Here is a 24,644-nt window from a genome sequence, read left to right as displayed (position 1 = left end):
AATTAATTTTAAAAAGCAGTCTTTGTTACATTTGCAAAGGCAAAGCATGTTAAAATCATAATACAATATGTTATTAATGTTTAACTTAAAAATATTCTAAAATTTGGGCTATCACTACAGACAAAAAGATCCTTGCTCGGACATAGTACAAGATTTCGTTCATTTCTCAACACTTTATGATAATTTAACTCTTTAAAATATTTATGCAACAATATATTTTTTACATCAAGTTTTTTTCATCATTGTGACGCAGAGGAAGAACTAAGTACAAGTTGTCGCCATGACAACACGCACTGGACAACAAATCATTTCGTAAGACAAGACGATGGGACCCATATGTATCAAGCTTCGTTACTTACAACAAATTATGAATTTATAATGAAAGGTATATTTTAACCCAGAGACATGACTATAATTAGCAAACTGGAAACAAAATACACATGTCTTTGGACTCCATATACTTTACAAAACACTATGAATAGCAATAATTATCTTTCAACTTCATGAATCAACTTATACTAGTTACACATGGAGCTACACTGCCCTACATAAACCTCAAGGTTTTGACTTAAATTTTAAAGTCTAGATGTAGAATATTGCATATTGTAATAATTCTGCTATCACAGGCCCTTCCCAGATGGAAATTCTAAATCATTTACAGAACCTGTAATGTAAAATTTAAAACTTTCGCAAAAAAAATATTTGAGGCATAATTTGCGATAGTGTTAAATCATAGTAACGAGCTCTATTTTTTTATTCTGACTACTTATAACTTTTGTTATGGTAATGAAAATTGTTACATAGGGTTCCAAGACTGCAACCATCCATTTCCACTTATATCTGGACAAATGGAGATAATATGTATATATGTATAGGTACATATAAAACGCTGGCAGATGGACACAACTGCCACTGGACAATAGCCTGTCCACTAACCGGTGGTGCATGTTATAGTAGGCATGAAAATTTCAACTTTTGATTAAATATCTTAGGACTCAAAAAATACAGTTTGATTAAATAGTAAAAATATGGTGTAGAATTAACTTACTGACCGATTGAAAAAAAACAACATGATACAATATTAGTCACAATAAAAAACATTGTGACCTTTATCCTCACATAAATGCTTCAACATTGTGATAAATTGTAAAGTTGTAAGTATTCTTAAAGTTAAATAGGAAAGGTTTTCCTTTTAGGTATACTGTACAAATGTTTCTAATATCAACTTTAAACCAGAATAGTATTTGTACTTTCTTGTAAATGTTCTTCTATTTTTGAAAAGTTTTTGTACTTAGTAAATTTGACAAAATTGTTCTGGGTTTGAGACAAACTGATACAGTATCTATATATCTAAATATACAGATTTCTTTTTCTATTCTGCTAGTGTAGCAGGGTACATTATGACATGTATATGATTTGATTTAAAAATTCAACAAAATCACAACAGTGTATACAAGATATATCTTCTGATCGTATGAAAAAAATATTTTAAATTGGTGTCCTTCATATTGATTGTACATGTATTACTAAGTAATATTGTATCTATGTTCCAATATGTTCATTTTTTTCCAAATATGAACATTGACCAATGTCAACTATGATCAACAATTATTTTTATATTACCCTTAACATAACAAATTTGATAATTTCTTGACTCAATTAATATACTTGTAAATAATGTCGTTTAACAATTATGTACTGTTTGCAGTGCTTATCGATAATTTCAGTAAAAATGTTTTTAAAATTTTCAGTGTACTAAATATGTATAAAACTGTCATACTTTTCTGTAAAAAACGTTATTATGCTGCCAATGGCATGTTGTTCACATGGAAGTTGTCTGACACTGTATACCATATAGCTAACGATGATTTGTAAATTGATGGTATAAAGTTGTCAAACAAATTGAATCATAACATATTTGAACACTTGGTTCAGTATATAGCTGTTGAGACTGATAATATAAGATGGGGTTTATCTCTATCCAATGCCTATTTTTTACGACCTCAAACCAAGGTTTTTGTCCTTCATCCAACAGCTTCCAAATCTCTCTTCAAAACATCCCACCTGTAAAAGATTCAAGGAACAAAATCAAATTTCTTTACTAACCAATTATTGGTTCAACTATTTTTGGTGGACTTCAAACATTTTTCATTTTTTTGCAGCAATGATTTTCACTTTCTCTTATCTCTGGCACAACTCATAATATTTTCAATAGTTTTGGTACTAAACCTTCATTCACTGCAGATCCTATTTCCAATAATGATTTGTTGTACAATGCTCCCCTTATTTATACCCCACCAGATAGTACCACCAAATGCGGACAGAACCCTCAGAACAGATTTCTGCCTTATATGTAATTCCCACTTCAGTCCATCACCCTCCCATACTGCCATTTGTCATATCCTTTGTTACAGAATTGTTCCAAATATCTTTAAAAAAATTCTCGAAATGTTATCACCATTTCATTGCCAAAATTTTATACACTGTAATTTATTTAAGTAGATTATTGTTTTATTGGTGCTAATATCTCAAACGATGGTTTAAACTGAATAAGCTTCTTAATTATGACTGCACAAACATACCATTTTATTCTTTATCAAGGCAATATACACCACACAATAAGCTAATATGGTGGACTGTATACCTACCTCTCCCATAGCCATAGTTATTGCTCAGGACGCCTCTCCCCCTGGCTGAAGGGAATCCTCGCCCATATCCTCTTCCCCACCCTGTAAAAGAAAACCATCACAATTAGGATTTTTTCTTTTTGGCTAGATCAAATACTTGGCCCTAAATGACCTTAGTTGTCGATGGGCTGTAAAACTCAAACAAACAAACAAGATCAAATACATACTACATTTTTTAATCAAATGAAACATTTCTACAAATCTATGTACGGTAATTTTTAGATGGTGGAACTGAGGAAGAAAATATTCAAACTGAAGTACAATTCCACATCCATATTAGTTAATAGGGGATGTTTATTTATCTCTTGACGCAGGTCAAAAGTCAACATGTCAGTAAAGGTGAGCTTTTGAAATACTTAACATCAGTATTTGCTCAGGTAAGCTAAGACTAGCTTATGGAGATGTAGGATGTTTTCTTCAAATAATTTGATATTGTACTCTGACGTGTTGCGTAAAAGACTTTGTAGTTATTTCATTATTATAAAAAACTTTCCGACTGATAATGGATAAGGAGAACAATGGTAGGTTATATAGATTTCCATTCTAAAATTCAAAGACCACACATGTACCAATTAGATAATACATATAAGATTTAATAATATTTCTTTAAAATTTAATTTGAAAATTCCAATAAACATGGTATTCCAAAACCACAAAGGAAGGGTTTACTGTCTGACATACCTGTTCTAATAAAGTAGATTTATTTTTTATTCATCAAACCTCATAATAAATGTCTCATAGATCACCTCTAGCTAAATAATTCTGGATAGCAGGATCAGATAAGATTTCTGCTTTCTTAGGCTTGACTGCCTCATCTGACGGTAGTTCTGGACTGGCTTCATGACGAGAGAAAGCTGCTGCAACTTCAGTGTGAGATCTATGATCTGATTCTACACCGGAATCCGAGGAAGAACAGCTGCTGTCTTGTCTGGACACAAGGGCTGGTATATCCTTCTTTTCTTGTAAACGCATTTCATTTAAATCTTGTACCATGCCATTCATCTCAGCTCTGTGTGATGTATTCGGCAGAATATTGTTTTCATCTTGGTCTTCCTGAAGCAAGTCGTCTTCTCGTTGCAATTTGATAGATGAACCATCGTCTGCATTCTGATCTCCGGATTCTTTCATTTTTGTTTCCTTTAGAAAGGTGTTGACAGAATTCATCACAACCTGTAAGGCTGCCACAAAGTCGTTAACTTTCTCTTGACCCAATGCTATGTCTTCTCCAGTCCTGTGGACATGTAAGACACTTCATATACAACTGAATCTACCGTATTTTACCAATTAAGTGCCCAGGGCATTTGAAAATTGGTAAAAATAAATAAAAGGTGATTAATAACACAAAATTATTGCAAACCTATACAGTTTTAGTCTATATTTATGCTCGGGCAAATTGATATTGAGGCCTCAAAAGGGGGAAGGGTGCTTATAGGGACATGGGCATTTAATGGGTCGAATATGGTATTTTTTGAAGATGAATGGTCGGAGTTTGTAAGTAGAGGAGTTCAAAATTAATGTTAGTTATAGCTGTAAATGCAAATGAATATAAGAAGTAATTCTAATCCAGTTTTAGGGATTAACAATAGACAATATATTACCCCAGCAGTAGTTTCTCGGTGACAACCTCTATGCTGGCCTCCTCTGGCAGCTTCTCAGCCCTTGTGGAAACTCGACCACCTTCAGCTCTACCAATGCTCTCCATCAGACTGTCTACATCCAAAACCTTCAAATGTCCTCCATCTGAAGTCAAGGTCATGTAAGGTCATTTGGAATAAATTATAATGATATGTCTGTCTTGAACACAAATTCTTCACATGTCACTTTATGAGAATAATCATATAAGTGAAATATGGGAGTAGAAAATGTAGTGGCTAATCTTGGCTCCATGAAACAAGGAATCTTGGAGTTAAATATAACTTTTTGTAACACTATTTTTGATTGGCTAAGTCTTCACATCAGACTTTTGTTGGACTTAAGACCGTTTCAAGATCTTGAGGTTGAAGCTCAAACCCAAGAACAATAGCTAGACACTATCATGGCATTCTTACCTTCACCGGGTGATATCCGCAGTTTGGCCTCAATACTCGCCGACACACATGTCTCGCGTACCCTGCTCACACACAAAACATCTTTAATGGCTGGATTTACACCGGAAAAGGCACTGGCTGGACTACTGCTGGTAGGAGCGACTTCTTTCTTCTTGTTACCACATACCTCATCCACATTGATGTCTCCTACAAAATATCAACATAGACTGCAACAACACGGTAGAAGAAGTAGCAGTTAAGCCTGAAACGAGTCATCGCGATACACATTGAATCGCGATATTTGTATGTCGATACGATTTTACGATACAATCTTCACGTTTCGGTTTGATACGATGCAGTCTTTAGACTACCGCTTGTAGCAATAAATCTTAGCTAGGTATATCAAGATAATCAGACACTGGGATCACACCCAAAAGAGGTGTAAACACTCTCTGATCATCTCCCCACCTGTTTTGATTAACATTCTGAGCCTATTAAGTCTTGTAGTGAGCTTGTGTCACTATTCACATGTGTCTGTTGCAGAAGTCGACCAGCCGGTCGAGGCCGACTTTGGAAAAAAGCTACCAACTTTTAAAGCCTTTACAATAAATGTTATGACTACAGCTAGTAAGAACCACATCAAAAGCAAACACTTTTCACAATTGTTAATGATTTGCTCACGTTTTCAGTGTTAAATAGGCCTACACTGTCTGAAGGTAGACATAAAGTTTGCAATCGTAATGGCCGCCATTTTGGCATTGGTAATTATAATAAAGGAGTCGGTTAGGTATAACAAATCCGGATTTAATTAAATTCAATTTTACTAATTTATTATACTAATGATAGCAAATGTCAATAAATTGTACAAGTATAAAAAAAAATGTACAAAAATTTTATGAACACAGATTTTTTTTCTTCTCTAAACATATAATTAAATGTAATAATTTAATTATTAGGTCAAAAAATATTTTATTGGTACTTTAGGCCAACAGCAAGTTGTTATGAGAACAAGTTTAAAATAGAATGATAATTATGTACAATTTTGAACCATGTCCAATCAATTTAAATAAGTACAATAATAGGTATACAAATATATGAACCTAGTTTTTATTTTTTATTATTTTTTTTGTTTAATACAGTAACAATGGCTACAGATACTTATACTCAAGTCATTAATTGTAATTCATCTCTCTTTTATTTATTGATTATTTATGTTATGTTTTTTTAACCTTTTTTGTAATTTGAGTTATTGATGTTTGTTTACATCAAACATAAAAAATGCTCTTATTTTTTCTCTTTTAGGTATGATTTATTAATGCATTAGTTGTACATTTAAAATCCAGATGTTAAAAACAACTGTTAAAACACAAGATTGCACAAAACAGAAGTATCATAACGAAAATAATCGAATCGAGAGGCATGTATTGTGATGCGTATCGTATAGGAGTACTGGTGTATCTTTGCAGCCCTAGTAACAGTAGTGAGATAAAATCTGGGGATAAAATAGAAAAGTTCTAATGGGTAGGAAAAAGCTCACCTTTTCATTGACTAATAAATTATTAAAGACATTGTATAGAAAGTATGACACGGCTGTAACCACACTTCAAGTGGGTCTTAGAGTAGAAGGAAACCACAGTGCCTGAAGTAATCTCTATTTTCTATGACCTTGAAAAAAGTTATTGACTCCCGTGACCTTAAATGAAAGTCAAGGTTATTAATTCAAACAATTTATTTGAACAAACTTTTTTCCAACATTCAAGGTTCAATATCTTGTCTCTAGGCCTCTTGCTTTGAGAGAAGAAGTTGTTTAAAGGGAAAAGCTGGCCTCGGAAAGACATGGACCTGGCCAGATGGACATATGGTGCCACACCACAGCAGCACTTGACCTTTGAGGGGGTGAGGCTAACAAAACTTTATATCTCATCACACCACTCACCTTTTTCAATCTTTGTAAATGTATCCTTGGCCAGATCAACAACAAGCTTAGTCCCCTTAAGTGGCCAACGGTGTAGCTCCTTCACAGCCTTCACAGCACTGTCAATCGTCTTGAAACGAACAAACCTTGAAACCAAACGCAATGTATTATAATTATGTCTCTATGAGATACATTTATTTTATTAAGCAGTCTCTTTTTAATTACATTTATTTAACTATACAGTATATATACTTTTCCCCACAATACTTGACTAATAGAATCTTACATGGGCCTGTCATGTGGACAGGGATATCTCAACCCGAGTGAAAAATTTTGGCTGGTCAACCCGAGGCTTGCCGAGGGTTGATGGTCAAAATCTTTAACGAGGGTTGAGATATCCCTGTCCACCTGATAGGCCTATGTAAGATTCTTTTTTCTTCCATACTTTAGCGACAAATGGTGAAGAAAGTCGCTATGCGTAAAAATGGTCGTCGCATGTATTGATGAGGTCTAGCACGTGTGAGCTTTTTTTTCCCCCTTCCCCAGTAAAAGACAGAATTATCTTTTCCCTAGGGAAGAGATAACTCTGTCTTTTAACAGGGTAGGGAAAAGACAGATCACACGTGCTAGACAATGACGTGACGTTATCATTACATGCGGGATCTATTGTCGACAACGTCATTGATTTTGACGCATTGCGACATTCCTATGATGGCGGCGGTTTACAAATGTTTCTATATAACTGTATTTTCATCATGTTTACTTTAAGTACGGGAGAAAAAAGAATCAAACATGGGTCTGTCAGGTGGGCAGGCCATAATTGATTAATAGAATCTTACATAGGTCTGTCAAGTGGACAGGCGGGGTTCACGCCAGCGGTCGCCAATGTCGCATTTTGCGAAAAAAAAAAATTCATTGGCAATAAAATTATGACTTTGGCGACAGAAAAATGGCCAATTCAAAAATTGAAGCCATGTGTTCATCCATAATATCATATGTTGTAAGTTGTAAGCTCATGAAAGATATTGGCCGCCAACCCTCGGCAAGCCTTGAGTTGACCAGCCAAAATCTTTCACTCGGGTTGAGATATCCCTGTCCACTTGACAGACCCATGTAAGATTCTATTAATCAATTCTGGCCTGGTATCACACTCACATGTGTATAACCCCTTTAAATTTCATACTTCAAGATACACCTCGTAACGCAATCTTCATTTCCACAATGTTTTCTTACCTTATAAATACAACATGTAAATTGTCGCAGAAATCTGTTGTTTCCTTAACGAGATTCAATTTGATGAAGATTGGAAGTAGATCAATATAGAACTAGTCAATTGTTTTCTGCAGAAAAGTAACAATTGTTTCCTTCATGTACACCACAGTCTGCCCATCATCTTCACGTCTTGGTCAAGCTCAACTTTATCATGACGTCATGTAGTAGTGATCATAATGTCACTATGTTCAATCTCATGCCGATTTGGTGCAATTCTACCAACAAACATCATGTCTAATAATGTCTTTGGAATTTGTCAGAACATGAATAACAAATGAAAAATTCATATTTATGTTGTATTCATCATTACCCAAAGTGGAAGCTTCCGGCTTGTTGGTTCTCCACAATAAATAGGTCCTCTACTCTGCCACACTGGCTGAATAATTCTATCAAGTCAGTCTACAAGAAAAGGTATCAATTAAATATTAAAGTGCTTGTACAGCAATGTTGAATTCCAGAAATATGGCGATCACCAAACTGATAGATTTAATAAAAAAAAAAGTTTGTGGGCACTTAACGATATTTGAGGTCACTTTTACTGTCTAATCATAAAAACTTACAAAATTGTAACATTAGTCAAAACAGACTCAGTGATTTTACAACCGTAAACTGGTTTTACATGATAAACAAACATGTATGTCTCCATTCATTATGATCATTCAACAGGATGCATACCCTATAATAAGATCTAGGTTTTCAGGGCCTTTTAGAGCTAAAATTGCCAAATTCAAATTTAGCCTTACAAATCAGCTTTCTCCTGATCAATTTTCAACTATACTAGTGTAGTAATGATCCTTTAACAGGTTAGGTAAGTCTGGTTAACTTTTGTGTTAAGCCTTATTTTTTGTACATTTAAGGATCTGAAACTTTGAACGAAATTTTTCAAGAAATTTTTTCGCTTTCATTTTCTAATGGAAAATTTGCAGTTTTAATTCTTTCAAAATTTTCTTACAATGTTCATCTTTCTTTTTAAGGCTCTTTCTTCATTTCGATAAATTTTGAGCTATATTGACTGTAGGGCCATTTAGAGCTACACCCACCATCTTCCCAGATTATATGGTTTGTACAAACTAGGTTCAAAGACAAAAGCACAACTGGAATTTTGAAATTCCAAAATAATGTGAGTTAAGAACAATTTACTGTCGACTAGACTAATCCCATCTTCTGATAATTGTGACGTCACAAAAATCATGTCAAAATATGATATCATCGTCACCAGAATCAGTGTTTTCCTCCCTATATATTTGGGGCCGAAATAAGGCCCCATTCCCAATTGTATTTCTTGTTATTTTTTCACAAATCTATGTCTAAATTTCCCAAATCAGTGAGTTGACGCGTATTTTGTGCGACGAAACTCAAAAATTCAGGAAATCACAAGTCTGAACGTCGTATTTTAGTAACCATTTTTACGCTTGATTCTTAGAGGAGCATGATTGTCTATTCTACCTTTTCCAAAAATTCCATAAACACCGTTCAAATTTTTCATTTTCTAATTTTTTCGCACAAAATTTCCCAATTTTCACCAGGTGGCAATTTCCGCAAATACCCAGGAAAAACACTGAGAATGTGGGACTATATATATAGCTGATCGACAGTAAATCCTGCTTTACCCACATGGTTTTGGTATCTCCAAACGGACGTATAAAATTCTTACCTTGGTGACTCCAGGTTGAATATGTCCGACAAAAACAGAGAATAAATTTCTGTCACTAAATCTTGGAGAGGCCATTCTGTCCTTTCTGATTGAATGGTTGTAGCTTTCACACTCTCCACCTGATGAAGCATTAAAAACATATACCTGGTTACTGGTATTAAATTTTATCCTCTAATAATATTACATGTCCTTTTGTTTCAATACCTTTGCCCCAAAACCTAAGGCTAACTTACGTTTTTCTTTATATATTATTACATAATTTGTATATAGTTTCACATAAATAATTTCACACAATCTGATTTATCAAGCAAAAGATAATTTCAGTGTTCACCATGATAATTTCAGTGTTCACCATGACCTTTGTTTTATGATGGTGGGTCGCCACCGACTTGTTAAATTATACAGCGCCATCATTAAAAGTTTCTTTCCTTTTCATGTGATATATCTGACGGCACTTTTTCTAACTTGACCCAGAACTTGAACCTTCCGGTGAATGAAACGTCATTCAGTCCCGCTATAACGTGACGTCACATTCACCGAAATGACGTCATTTTTACGATATCGAAAATCTCGTATGGCGGTGCCGTCTTTTTCTTGGCTCATGACAAAGGTATGTATTGTTAAGTAATTCTTTAATGGGTATTTATTGTTATTTGAGTATTTTCATTTTCTTTCAGTGATATATCACACTGAATAGAATTACGGTGACTGTTTGTGAATGCGCTTATTTATTTCCCATGGCAGTAAAAAGGAGTGCACTCTCATTCGGTTAAGTGAATGAATCTTTACCTCCGCATCAAAGAATCGTCTCGCTTCGAGCGAAACAAAGTAAGGAACTGTCAATTTGCTTTCGTTTTGAATGCCATAATGGTTGCAGGATAAACAGAATACACGGTTAGTATCTTACAATACAAGGTTTATTTTGGTGCTCGACACGGAAAGCCGAGATGACTCGGCAAAGCCTCGTCATCTCAGCTTTCCTAAGTCTCGCACCAAAATAAACCTTGTATTGTAAGATACTAACCATGTATTCTCTATATGTTCTACTTACTAGCTATGTTAATCCAATCATGCCAAAGAGGAATGGAGTTCTCCTTAACTACAATATACTTCCTCTTGTATTTAACAGAATTTCTTACTCCACTTTGCAGAACTATGTAATTATATTATATAACTCAAGATTCCAAAAACCACAACGATAGTTAAATAGTCGCCAGTGAAATACCGGTAGATAACAAATAATGCCTTTACACGCATGTCGATCTTTACCTTAGGTAAGGTTACTTATACATTTTGCCAGTTACCATATATATAGCTGGTTATTTTTGCGGGGTTGATATATATATTTTCAAGGTTTTGTGAGACACTGATCTGGTCTCAAAACTCTCATTTGAGAAATGCATTGAATTGCACAGCATGTTTAATTATAGCTATGTCAGAATTTCTAAACACTAAAATTTCATTTTCTTATTTTCTGTCAATTGAAAAAACATGATATTGTTGGGGGTTTTTTTATCGAAAAAGGGTGTCCTAATTTGCAGATTGTATTACATCCAATCCAAAGTTTTTTTATTTCTGTTTTCTCGCTTTGTAGTTGACCAGTGTTTTCAGATTGATTTAAAAATCTTTGGGACATTTTGAGTTATTCACAAAATTTTGTTAGGCCATTCTCTATTGGAATAATTAAGGATTTTCATAAACTTTAGGACATTTCAAAAAAGTACTGGCAAAATGGCCTAAATTTAGCCCCAATCTGAATCACTGAGTTGTAATAATATGACAATTAAAAGGTGCATATCCCATTGACTACAGTATAATTCGTTTCACTTGTGTTCAATTTCTAAGATATATTAGGCCTAGTAATATGGTACCATGCCCGTTTTTTTTTTTTTTTTTTTTTTTTTTTATATAAAAATGATTAAAACTTCATGCATTTTTCTTTCGCTGAATCCTGCATTTGAACAACTTATGGATTATCTAAATGGGTAACTGTTAGTCTACTCAAATGCAGGACTATCCATATAACTACACTGACAGGGTTGTGCCAAACCTGTTTACGTACAGTACTGCAGGGCGGAACGACCTGGGCCCCGATGGACGGTGGAGGTGATTTCCTGTACGCCGTCTCCGATACCGTACCCGATCCCCGTACCAGGAATGACGTTTATTACAGATTACTCGACAATAAAACAAGCTACGATAATAATGTTGGTACGGTTAGGTTTGGAATTCAATTTTACATCATTGTGTCAAATATCAACGCACAATTTTCTTTATTTTTCTCATAATAGCAAATATTAGTTTTTCAAGAGGTGATTTCTTGTACGCCGCAATCAACCGTGAAATTTCATTAATTTTTAAGCATACTAGCTATTTAAAGGCTTTTCATAATGTTTGTTGTATTCTCGTAATCAATTATACACATATGATTGAAATTGCAAAGGAATTTTAAAGATTTCAGTTGATACATGAGCAAAATCTTGCCTTTATCATGTATCACGGCGATGGCGTACAAGCAGTCTCAAGATCCCCGAACCTGTACCACGGGAGCTAACTCTAATATACTTACATACAGTTTTATGTAGAACTTAACATGTCCAATTTTATTTACTTTTTGATATATCGTGCTTATTTAAAATTTATAGTTATTTAGAAATCTAATATTTATTTAATTTAAATTTCTTATAATTACATCAGATATAGGTACGCAAAAAAAAAAAAAAAAACAAAAACCCTAGGTCTATATTATCCCTGTCACGTAAAAGATTGTCTAATATTGTAGAGGGAAACGATGTCCCGCCAATAGATGTAAGTGAAACAGAACCCGTAGATAATTTAGATAAACTAGACGGTGAAATTGATATACCGGGGTACAAGTTAAACGCGATATCAGTGATCAACCTGTAGGTAGTAGCAATAAAAAAGAAGTAGGTTATCATTACCAAAAAGACACAAGGTTAAGATTAGCGAGTTAATGTTAGATCTTTCTGACGATAGGCCAACACCAATTAAACCAGCAGTAACCAAAACAAAACGTATCTGGATGGATAACGGTAAAAGTACTATAAGTTTTATAGAGAAAGGTGATATTTTAATGGATAGAAAACTGTGCGGAAACACAATGTGGTATGTTCAAGATTTATTAAAAAAAAACTATTCCCAAGGATAGGCGGAATGCAGAATACAGGTTATGTTCCAGTGTTAAAAAACAATAGGTGGGATTACGCTTTAAAAATGAAACCAAACATATTGCCAGCAGCACAAATTCATCATACAGGTGAGGATCATTGGGTAGTTTCAGTAAAAGAGAACGACGATGGGGATATTTATTTACTTGATAGTTTAGTAGGTAATGTAAAACAAAAGAGTAATTTGCGAGCTTCACTAGAAATGCAGATTTCATTAGCGTATGGGGAAGATAGGAAATCAGTTAAAACTATTGTTCCAAATATCCAGCAAGAAACTAATGGGGTAGATTGTGGGGTTTTCGCTATTGCAAACTTAGTTGATTACTGCTTTAACGGTTATACACGTATAATGGATTACAAGAAGCACCGATACCGTACCCGATCCCCGTACCAGAAATTATATTTATTACAGATTTCTCGACAATAAAACAAGCTACAGTAATGATTGTGGTACGGTTAGATTTGGAATTCAATTTTACATCATTGTGTCAAATATCAACGCACAGTTTTCTTTATTTTTCTCATAATAGCAAATATTAGTTTTTCAAGAGGTGATTTCTTGTACGCCGCAATCAACCGTGAAATTTCATTAATTTTTATGCATACTAGCTATTTAAAGGCTTTTCATAATATTTTTTGTATTCTCGTAATAAATCATTCATATATGATTGAAATTGCAAGGGAATTTTAAAGATATGCAAAATCTTGCCTTTATCATGTATCACGGCGATGGCGTACAAGCAGTCTCAATATCCCCGAACCCGGACCACGGGAGCTACTATAATTGAGTCCATTTTTATTTTATTTTTATGTTATATCGTCCTACTTATTTTTAATTGTCTATTCAATAACTAACTTGTTACAATCTTAAGTTATTTGACGTTTATTTATAGATATTTTACAACATTGCCACTGTTTCTGTATCTGTAACAAAGTAATAGGTTAATCCTTAATTGTTTTATTTATTCAACCAAATTATTTGTGTTTACATGTGTAATAAAATTTCTTGAAATGAAATATATATTTATTTATGTTTTATCTTTCTGTCTTTATACTTTATACTTTTATTTACGAGCTGTTTTGCTTTACTAAGAGTGTGATTAGGTACATCTGCTACATTTCCAAACAAAGCTATCGCTAGAAAAATGCAAGTTGGAATCGTCAGAATTGCATTACACGTAACCATATCGTCAAAAACATTGGAGAGATGACAACAATTTGCCTCACAATCCATGAAGATGTCGAAGACTAAATTTGGAATTTGTTTTTTCTTTCTGGATTTAATTTGTTTCTTTGGAAATTTTAAGAAAATCCCTTCTGAAATGCAATTAACTAGATGTTGTCTCATACAATCTGTATCATAATTTGCTTCTTGTAATCCATTATAACTGTTAAAGCAGGCTTGAACACATCGTCGTCATTAACCAACTAATAACCATGTAACTTTAATCATTGTACGCGTGGGAATTTTCACCCTATCATTTAAATCATTTTAAAAGATATGGTTCATTATAATTAATGCACCTTAACAATAAATGTGAATACTTAATTATAAGACATTTAAATAAAATAAATATTATATTTCTATATAACTATAAATTTTAAATAAGCACGTTATACCAAAATATAAATAAAAATGGACTCCGAGTAGAACTACGTCCTCGTCGTTGTATTCATGTAAAGTTCTACATACAACTGTATATAAGTATACTAGAGTTAGCTCCCGTGGTACGGGTTCGGGGATCTTGAGACTGCTTGTACGCCATCGCCGTGATACATGATAAAGGCAAGATTTTGCTCATGTATCAACTGAAATCTTTAAAATTCCTTTGCAATTTCAATCATATGTGTATAATTGATTACGAGAATACAACAAACATTATGAAAAGCCTTTAAATAGCTAGTATGCTTAAAAATTAATGAAATTTCACGGTTGATTGCGGCGTACAAGAAATCACCTCTTGAAAAACTAATATTTGCTATTATAAGAAAAATAAAGAAAATTGTGCGTTGATATTTGACACAATGATGTAAAATTGAATTCCAAACCTAACCGTACCAACATTATTATCGTAGCTTGTTTTATTGTCGAGTAATCTGTAATAAACATCATTCCCGGTACGGGGATCGGGTACGGTATCGGGGACGGCGTACACGAAATCACCTCAACCCCGATGGACGACTGAGGACTCGCAACACATGCTAAATATATATCCATAAATATTTCAACGTAATCAAGTTATTAAGAGCGCAGCTCTCTGCGCGTAGAACGAAGCTCTACTAACCATTACACGTGTGTGAGCATATAGATTCCAATACACTCCAGTACCCCTTGGACTTTGAAATTGTGTCCCGCGGGAAAAGTCTCGCGCCTCCATGTAGGCAGCCATGTTTTTAATTCTCGTTATCAGCACAACGAGATTTGAAATTTCTGTACTAGACTTAATGTGTTATCAGTATACGCTTTAAAATTACTGTAAGTACACATGTACAAGAACAACGCAATAGATGTAGTTGTCCAATATGTACTGTGTATATTCTCAAGCGCACGGCACCGTCAGCAGTGATGTCACAAAACCTGACATCAAAGTGACGGCACAGATTCGCGCGTATTTTTGATAGCATGGCATGTAGCTACTGTTGTAGCGGAAAAGATATCACCTTCTGACTGTAGGTGATATCTTTTCCGCTACAACAGTAGCTACATGGCATGTAGTCCGCTAAACCTGCCTATATTATTAGGCTTTTTTAATTTTTTTTTTTTTTTTTTCGCCTAATATATAGTCAGCTCGCGGTACCTCTTAAAAATGTGAAATCGTAGGCCAGATTTGGCCTACGCTACGTCAGCGGCATATTTCTAATATATCGTCCATGCAATGCCGGGAAAACGTACACATACCTTTATATTGGGATCTTATGTACTCCTTTGCCCCCATGTTACATCCCATTTATGAAATTAAACAACTGTGTACAATGAAATACTTCCGAGACCCTTCTATTTCACACATTTGTAATGGCCGCCGTATACACATTTAGTAGAGCAAACGGGCTGCACGGCAGCCAATCAACTTCGCTTCCGGTTTTATTTTTTAAATATCCACGTGTAGTTGAAAGATAAACAAAATTCTACCGTGTATATGCTACATGTATATGCAACGTGAATATCGCGAAAGTTATGCGGGTACCAGCAATAGTCGTGTCCAATTTGAATATTTGACAACATGTCGTGTATGTCGACCATGATTTTACTTTAAAAACTCTAACTGGCTAGCATTTTGTTTATCTTTCAACTACACGTGGTTTTTTAAAAATAAAACCGGAAGCGAAGTTGATTGGCTGCCGTTTGCTCTACTAAATGTGTATACGGCTATATAGTGGTTAAGATGTCCCGACATATTACCACAAGCCCTCCACCTCTGGGATGCGGGTTCGAATCCCATGTGGGGCAGTTGCCAGGTACTGACCGCTGGTCGGTGGTTTTTTCTCCGGGTACTCCGGCTTTCCCCCACCAACAAACCTGGCACGTCCTTATATGACCCTGGCTGTTAATAGGACGTAAAAATAAATAAACCAAAAACATGGCATGTTGCCAAGTTTTCTCTGCATCTGATAAAAACAAGATTGAAGTACGTGTATATTGAACTATTCCATTTTGATTGTTTTGAATTCTTTCTAACTATCAATAGTATTTGCATGTCAGTGAAATATTCTATTGTTAATCTCATAGAAAAATACAGACAATATAAAGTTATGATGTTATAATCTTTTACATGTAGCTGCGCTCTTCTGAGGCTTTGCCTTAAATTCATATTAAGTTTGCTATATGCTTGCAAACATTTTGCAATTAATGTTATTCTTTCACATTGCGTTACCTCTTCTACATATCTTGGTTAAACTTCCCCTATCTGCAACGAGCTCGGGTCGGAGCTCACGCTTGTATCTAAAGCGCTTTGGTGACACTGATCTGGCAAGGAGTTGATTATACTTTTCGAATCGGAGACCGGATTTTACGGAATCATTACAAAAAATATTATTAATAGCATGGAGATTGGGCATCGTCGGAGACCCACGGGTGATCGCACTACTCTACAATGGCGTAGGAAGATGAAACGTAATGGGGGGGGGGGGGGGGCAAAGATCCTCAATATTTCGTCACACACACCCCCCATCGCGGCACCCACTGGAGATAATTGATATACTTTTTTTATATGTTATTACATATAATCCTTGTACACATCTATAGACAATGGCGTCGCTAACAGTAAATAAATGAATACGCAAATTAGCTTGCAAGTTTTGGGGATCCGGGGTATCTCCTGGAAAATGTTACGATTTAGAATGTATGATGTTTTTTGACGATTTCACGAGCGCCGAAGGCGTGATTTATTTTGGTGTTTGGGGGGTTCAGGGTCTCCCCGGGGAAAAAAATGTACGATTTAGAATGGCAGAGATGAGTTTTACGATGTATTTTGATGATTTTGCGAGTGCCGAAGGCGTGATATTTTGGTGTTTGGGGGGTTCGGGGTCTCCCCGGGAAAAAAAGTACGATTTAGAATGGCAGAGATTAGTTTGACGATGCATTTAAAGGCCCACTACCTTTCCGAAATGGTTTTTGATTTTTAAAATGGGAATGTAAAACGAATTTAATAATTTTGTCGAGTGGCAAAAGTTATTAACTTAACGTTAATACTACACTTATTATCACCTCCTAAACAATTTAATTAAAATAAATAAAATGTTAATTTTCATAACGCGGGTCGTATTATGTTTTCCCCCGTCGTCCTAAATACCGCGCGGTAGTTGACTATCACTGCGGCAGACGGTAAAACAGCGAAATGACTCTCCATTGTTATCATATATTACGCAGGAAATCTTGCATATGTTTAGTGTTGTAACCTCATCTTAGGCCATCGGTATATATTTTCTGAGGTAATTAATGTTTTTAAGAAATCTTTATATTTTGCTCCGGAAAGGTAGTGGGCCTTTAAATGTTGAATATGCGAGCGCCGATGGCGCGAGATTTTGGTGTTGGTGTTTGCGGGGTCCGGGGGTCTTCCCCGGAAAAGATGAGTTTTACGATGTATTTTGATGATTTTACACTTTACAAGCGCCGAAGGCGTGATATTTTGTGTGGGGGGAGGCGGGAGGGGGGAGGGGGGGGGGGTGCGGAGCGGAGCGGAAAATTTTTATAAAATGAAGTACAAAAATTGCAGAAGGACCCTTTTTTCTGGGGAGCACCCCCGCTTCCTACGTAGTGTAGTGCGATCACCCGTGGGTCTCCGACGATGGGAGATTGGGATTCAGATTTGTAATTTTTCATTTTAGTACATTTAAAACTGTGTCAATCAGTCATTTTTTTCAAGAGAATATTATTATACAATAATAATGAGGAACACCTAAGTATATTTAAAGGGACAATTCAGTCTAAGAAAACATTAAAATTTGTACATATATCGAAAAAAAAAACCCAGTTCTAATGGAAATTAGATCAGTCGGTTTTACTGTGATATGCCTGAAAAGCCCATGGTTGTGACATGTGTGTAGATGTTCAAACTCGCTCGCTGTCCGCCATTACACATTGTGGTCGAACTTCTTGTATGCCGAACCCTGTCCCTTGCTCGTAGAGTAATGCAACTTTTGTCTAGAACTGCTCAAATCGCTCTGACAGTAGTGTGTTTTACCTTATTAGGCGAATTGTCTTGCCTAAAAATCATTTTATCACCTTCTCAGTGGTTATGTAGTTTATTTGTTTAACGTGCGTGACTTTGGCTCGGGTATGGGATACAGCGTCCATATTGTGCCTGTTAATCGTATTGATCAACGAATTGATATTTCAACGATATTAATTAAAATATTAAACAATGACGTCGAATTTGTCAATATTTTATGTTATATGTTTCATAAGAAATGTAGAACAATACATTTATGCCATATTTTGCTTCTTGGTTATGTAAAGAATTAGCCTGAGTGAATTGTCGTCTGCGAAATTGGAAAGGCTGTCTAAATGTACGGTATGATTCAGAGAGGGCCTAAAACAGACCCTTGAGGCACCCCTGTACTTTTGAGAAATCTCTGATACTAGCACCTGTTTACTAGTCAATTAGTGATATTTTGTATGCTTATGTACTTCTTAGATGTACTTGAACATTCTAATTTTGGCACATGTCTATAGTAGGTACAATGAGCGTTTGTTTGTACGGATTCGACTTTATAAATGCATACACATCAAGTCCAAATTTTTGGCCTTGTCAAGCAAATGGCGGTCGCAGATTATACAAAATGTATTATTTAAATCATTATATGGCATATAGGAAGGTATGGTAAGGCATTCCAATCATCGTAAATAGATTTACTACATACTTTTATGAATATTTACCATCAAACGAAGACCAGTTTGAGAAAAAATGTGCAATAATCGTGCAAATTTTTGGAAATGCACTAAAACTTTTAAATTTAGCATTTTTCTTAAAAGCGATATTCCTATTGTGTTCAGATGACATTGTTACATTGAATATGTACAGTGGAAGGCCTCCATTTATATGTCATATTTGCGTGACGTAATCTATGACCGCCATTTGCATGACAAGGTCAAAAGGACAAAAAATAAGTATGCTTGTGTAAAGTCGAATTCGGTCAAACAAAATTAACGCTCCTTGTATCTGCTATCATCCTCGATATTCCAGAGGTTCCGATCACATACGATCTCTACACATCGTATGTGATCGGAACCCCTGGAATATCGAGGATGACCTGATATAGACACTAGTAAATATAACGGCATTGTTATTTGGTGACAGAAATATACAGAACCCTGTGAATTTTTTTAACTGGTATGAAGTCTACTAGCCCGAGATACTCTGGCCCTTACACCAGACTTGGACATTATGACAAATAGATGTCTGATTAGATACTCTGGCCCTTACACCAGACTTGGACATTATGACAAATAGATGTCTGGTTGAGGGGCCCTAAACCAGACATCTACATTGTATCTGTCATAATGTCTAAGTCTGGTGTCAGGGCCAGAGTATCTCGGGCTAGAAGTCTACGTATTTCTTTTTGTAGCTTCATCTATATGTTGAAAAAAAAAATACAAAACAACACTGCAATCTACGAGTCAACAGTAAAACCTAAGGTTAGGCCTGATGCATATATACAATGCATGTTTTATCAATTTATATTAGTTATGTTCAAGTACATGTAAACCTACATGTAAAAAGTGATAAATGATAGTGGCACGTTCAACCCATTTCCGACTGTTCATTCAATCTAATGATACAATTATGAGTCAACGTATTAATATCAAAATAATGTAGTAATTGTATAAATATCAAAATGAATATAAAAGATAAGCTAATAGTGAAAACAATACAATTTTACTATTGATTTATTAATTGATAATAATTGAAAATTCGTGACTTTAAATAAATTTCAACATCAAAAAATACAGTATGGTATTTTCATTCCAATCAGTCAGTATGTAGATCGCAACCCTGTTGGGCTAATAACGTGTAGCCTATCTTGGGAATGTGGGTTAGTAGGTCGAATGTCCCGCTTCGGCTGAGTGAGAAACAAGTGGCCCGTCTGCAGTTGTGGAGTAGATCTACCTAAGCAGGGAACGAGGTCTAAAAGCCTCAGACTTAAATGTTTAATATAATAAATGGAACTGTCTCTTTATGTCTGTTACATTTCCGATTAATCTAAAAAAAAGTCTATTGAACACAAGCAGTCGAACAAAACATATTTGAGTGCTAAACGGTACGTTGGGTCGCTGTCCCGATAAGGTGAACGCCATTCATAAAAGCGCACTTGTTTACAGATGGCGCTGCGGAACAACACAAATCACATGTCACGTGACGTCATGAATGAAAACAATGTTAATGTAATGCACCAGATCCATACGGACAAGATGAGTGTCGATGTTTCTACGTCAACGGCAATATAGGGACAAATTAACACGTGAAGAAGTTAGGAGAATAACTTACAAGAATGGCTACTAAAAGGTTAAGTGAAAACGAGGACGAAATGAATGGTAATTATGAGGAGAAACGAACAAATTCTTCAAGGTTTTTGGTTACTTGTACGTTTCCAAAATGGAGGTCATTCGGATTGCTTTACCATGTACTTTTATTTGTTGTTTTGATTGCTCCCCCGGGACGATGTGCCAGAGATTCAAATCGTTCGACAGTTATTAAAAAGCGGACAGCAGCTAATGTTAATATTACTTATATAGATAACGGAATGACTCGTGTTTTGTTTCAAAAAACTAAAGAACTGGGCCATTTTAGTGTCAACAGTAAAATTGCTCCGGAATCTGGAGAAGTGGTAAGAGTGATGACGATTGAAAATAATACAGACGGATGTAACGATCTGATCAATCATATACCCTCAAGGAATTGGATAGCGCTGATTCAGAGAGGAAATTGTTCTTTTACTAAAAAGATCGAAATTGCTGCAAAAACCTACAATGCATCTGCAGTGGTCATTTACAATTCTAAAGAGGAACCCGATACTGTTGAGCTACCCACGGTCACCGGAGGTAGGTTTTTATTTCTAAACTACAAAAAAAACCCACAACATTTTCAACATTAAAAGCCCGCATATGTATCTATACACGTCTTCCTACACATTTATCTGAGACAATGTCGGCCATCTAAGATGGAAGAAAATTTTCTAAAAATAGACCAACCCAATGCTATGCGATTGTATGCTACAATGTGTATTGCATTTACTTGTCACTTGTGGTGTTTCTAGGTCATGTGTAGTCTGCAGTAAGATAACATGAAAAACACAAGGATCTGTCACACATGTATGCCTATATGGTAGACCTGCACCCTAATAATTTTATAACTCTTTAGCCATGCAGTATAAACCTTTGATTCGCTTGTTAGAGATCTGCAGCAAATCGTAAAATGTGCAGTTGATCACAAAGGCTCTGATGAAATAAACCGGCAGTAGATCTGTGAAGATTGTCAAAAAATTCAGACTTATGTGCAGTGTATGATAAGATTCATGATCATATTAATTATATCAGTGAATGCTACACCACATCAGCTTGATGCTCTGTTAATAAGATATGTGATACTATATATACCATAATTGTATAAAAGTACCCATATAATATATGAAATAGAGATATTTAAAAAAAATATAATTTATGTTCGATATTAATGACATTATATAGTATAGGGGATTTTGTTAATGCTAGATATTATAAACATAGCATCAAGCTCCTGTGCATGCGGCTATACACTTGTATAATTAGCACGGTATATACATGTATATGTAATTGACCTCTGCATAAAGGGCATCTGTCTATAAAGGACAGACTCGTGGATCAATCTCATTTAATGTCATTTACAATAATTGACCTGTGTATTTATAAGGGACATTTGTCTATAAAGGACAGACTCATCAACCTCATTTGGTGCAATTTATTACATAATTGACCTCTATATAAAGGACACCTGTCTATAAAGGACATTTTTGCTATGTCCCTTTGCAATTGGCATCATTAAAAATATATTTGACATATGATTATATATAACCGTGTTTAACAAATTATGTAACATTTGTACTTATATTTAGATATATTTAATGATTAATTAATTGTACTGTAATACTGTACAATATGGGAATTGATCAATTTTAAATTATTTATATATAAAATTACGTCTCTTTTTCTTAAAATGGTGTTTTAGTGCAAGCTCTTATTGAAATGACATATTTTGATATTTTATAATAAAAGTCCTTAAAAGATTTTCATTGCCAACAGTGCATAAACGATACTCGTTATGATTTGAACAATAACTGATATTTAATTGTGTATATGTATATCTAATTAACGCTAAAAAACCCATAAAATAACTTATTTTGCTTCTAGTGCATGCACAATCAGTACTTAATTCCATAAAGGACATACTGCATGCCACAGAATTTGTTTAGGATACAGTTAATAATTTTTAATTCTTTTTACCTTGAAGTATAAAGAAGCACAAACTTTTCATTGGTGGTATTAATGGCGTGAAGTAATTGTATAACTTTTGTAACTGAAGAAAATACTAAATTGTCTGCTCCTGTTTTTGATAGCAAAAAATAACCATTTGTCAGTAGTGGAGCCTCTTTCACGACCCTTCTAATAGGTCATATTTTATGTGACACAGAAAAGAATTCATACAAGATACCGTTAATAGCTATAGCAGTTGATATACTTAATTAACATATGTCACTATTTATATAGCTAGAAAGTTGAGAACAGGTTATGAGCTCTCTGTGGTCAAGTATGTACCGGTAATACACAAGCGAAACAGACTTCCTGTTTAGGGATGTACATGTAGAAATGATGAGGTCGCTCCAATCCATAGTTTCATCTAGCTAGGATATATATAAGTGTGGAAATTTGTATAGTGTGCAGCCATATCATCAGGAAACTAGGAAACTAAAGTCAGGATCTAAACCCCGACTTACTTCTAAATCACAATTGTTTTTTCCATGAACTGTCATAATCAGACATTAAATTAAATCATTTGTTACTTTGCATTGCTGACTTGCTGTTGATCGTGCATGTATTGATTTGAATATACTTCATATATTATTATTACATTGCAGGGATCGATTTAGCTCTGATTTATTACGGTTTATGGGTAAATTTCCCCTCAAGGAATGAATTCCCTTCTGGCCTTATATTCCCCTGAAGCTCTAAAAATTCACCATTTGAAGCTAAAAATTGACGGTTTTTGTTGCACAATTTCCCCTGTTATTTTTCATTATTTATTTTAGACTTTTGTTTGCAAATTTCTTCATATTTATTAAACAGCTACTGCATATTTTATGATAAACTCAAATTTTTCATTATTGAGCTTAAAATCTTGCTTTATTAAATCTAAAAAAAAAATTAGTTGTTTTACTGTACTTTTTCGTCAAAATGAATATAATTTTGGACCAAAATAAGACGATTCAACAAATTCCCCTATATTTCGCCAAACTTTTCCCCTATTTTGAAAAAGTGTAGTTTCCCCCAAAACCTAGATTGATCCCTGCATTGAATTTGCAGATTACTCTATACAACACAACATTAATGTAGCATAATAAGTAACAAAAGTTATGAAATTGATACATGCAAATATTATTATATGTCGGGTACCCAGCTAAGAGTTGATCACGTATACTTAAATTTTGGTACCTGGAGACAAATTATAGTTTAGTTTAAGTTCCTGTGTGGCGTCCCAAGGGAGAATTACCTCCCTTGCAAGTAGGTATCCATTGTTCTTTTGTTTGCGAAACTCACATCGTTTTCTCTGAAAAGTACGACTTTACATGTACACTAGCAAACACATGATGGCACAATCATAATGTACCTGTAAGGGCAGATAACTATGTAATATATAATGAATATATCAAATTGAGCCATTATATAATTAAGGATCTCAAGATAATTATTTTATTCTACTTTAATTATACTGTATACAGGATTAATTAGCAAGTGAATACAGGGTTTTTAGATCCCAAAGCAATGTGGGTAAAGTACGATTTACCGTTGATTAGTACATCTTCTGGTGACTATATATAGACCATGACGTCAAAAAAATCAGTCACATGGCTGCATGGTGGGACTAATCGACAGTAATAAATCATACTTTACCCACATCGTTTGGGATCTCTAAACCCCTGTATCATCAAGGCAGGTTTTCTGTTTAATATACCGGTTCGGTTTGGTAAACGCATGCATGTATGGTAGTCATGAAAAATAATTATATTCGCACTTGTGATGCAAATTCTAAATCTTAAAAAATAATTAAAATTAAAATATTTGATGTCTAATTATATTTCTATATTTACTTGCATTTCGTGAAAAATGTTGAACTGACTGTGTTAAATTACTGATCATGATTACCATTGTGG

The 24,644-nt window shown here is 34.7% G+C and overlaps 2 protein-coding genes across 2 annotated transcripts in view; one reads left to right on the top strand and one right to left on the bottom strand.

Moving 5' to 3' along the window:
- LOC138328306 (uncharacterized) lies at nucleotides 1-16,695 on the bottom strand. The gene is made up of 9 exons (XM_069275050.1): nucleotides 16,616-16,695; nucleotides 9,556-9,674; nucleotides 8,212-8,300; nucleotides 6,651-6,775; nucleotides 4,736-4,921; nucleotides 4,286-4,427; nucleotides 3,434-3,918; nucleotides 2,649-2,729; nucleotides 1-2,064 (listed from the first exon to the last, which is right to left on the bottom strand). The coding sequence occupies exons 2-9, from the start codon at nucleotides 9,628-9,630 to the stop codon at nucleotides 2,051-2,053; spliced, it is 1,197 nt and encodes a 398-aa protein (XP_069131151.1). The 5' UTR covers nucleotides 9,631-9,674; nucleotides 16,616-16,695; the 3' UTR covers nucleotides 1-2,050.
- Nucleotides 16,696-20,605: 3,910 nt separating this feature from the next.
- The window catches only part of LOC138328305 (RING finger protein 150-like), a 41,306-nt gene continuing 37,267 nt past the window's right edge, over nucleotides 20,606-24,644 (top strand). Inside the window, exon 1 of the mRNA XM_069275049.1 lies at nucleotides 20,606-21,282. Coding sequence (XP_069131150.1) covers nucleotides 20,733-21,282 — 550 coding nt within the window. The 5' untranslated portion in view covers nucleotides 20,606-20,732. The remainder of the gene's footprint in view (nucleotides 21,283-24,644) is intronic.

The sequence above is a fragment of the Argopecten irradians genome, chromosome 7 (assembly GCF_041381155.1).
Source record: "Argopecten irradians isolate NY chromosome 7, Ai_NY, whole genome shotgun sequence".
NCBI lineage: Eukaryota > Metazoa > Mollusca > Bivalvia > Pectinida > Pectinidae > Argopecten > Argopecten irradians.
This window is presented reverse-complemented; position numbering and strand designations above follow the sequence as displayed.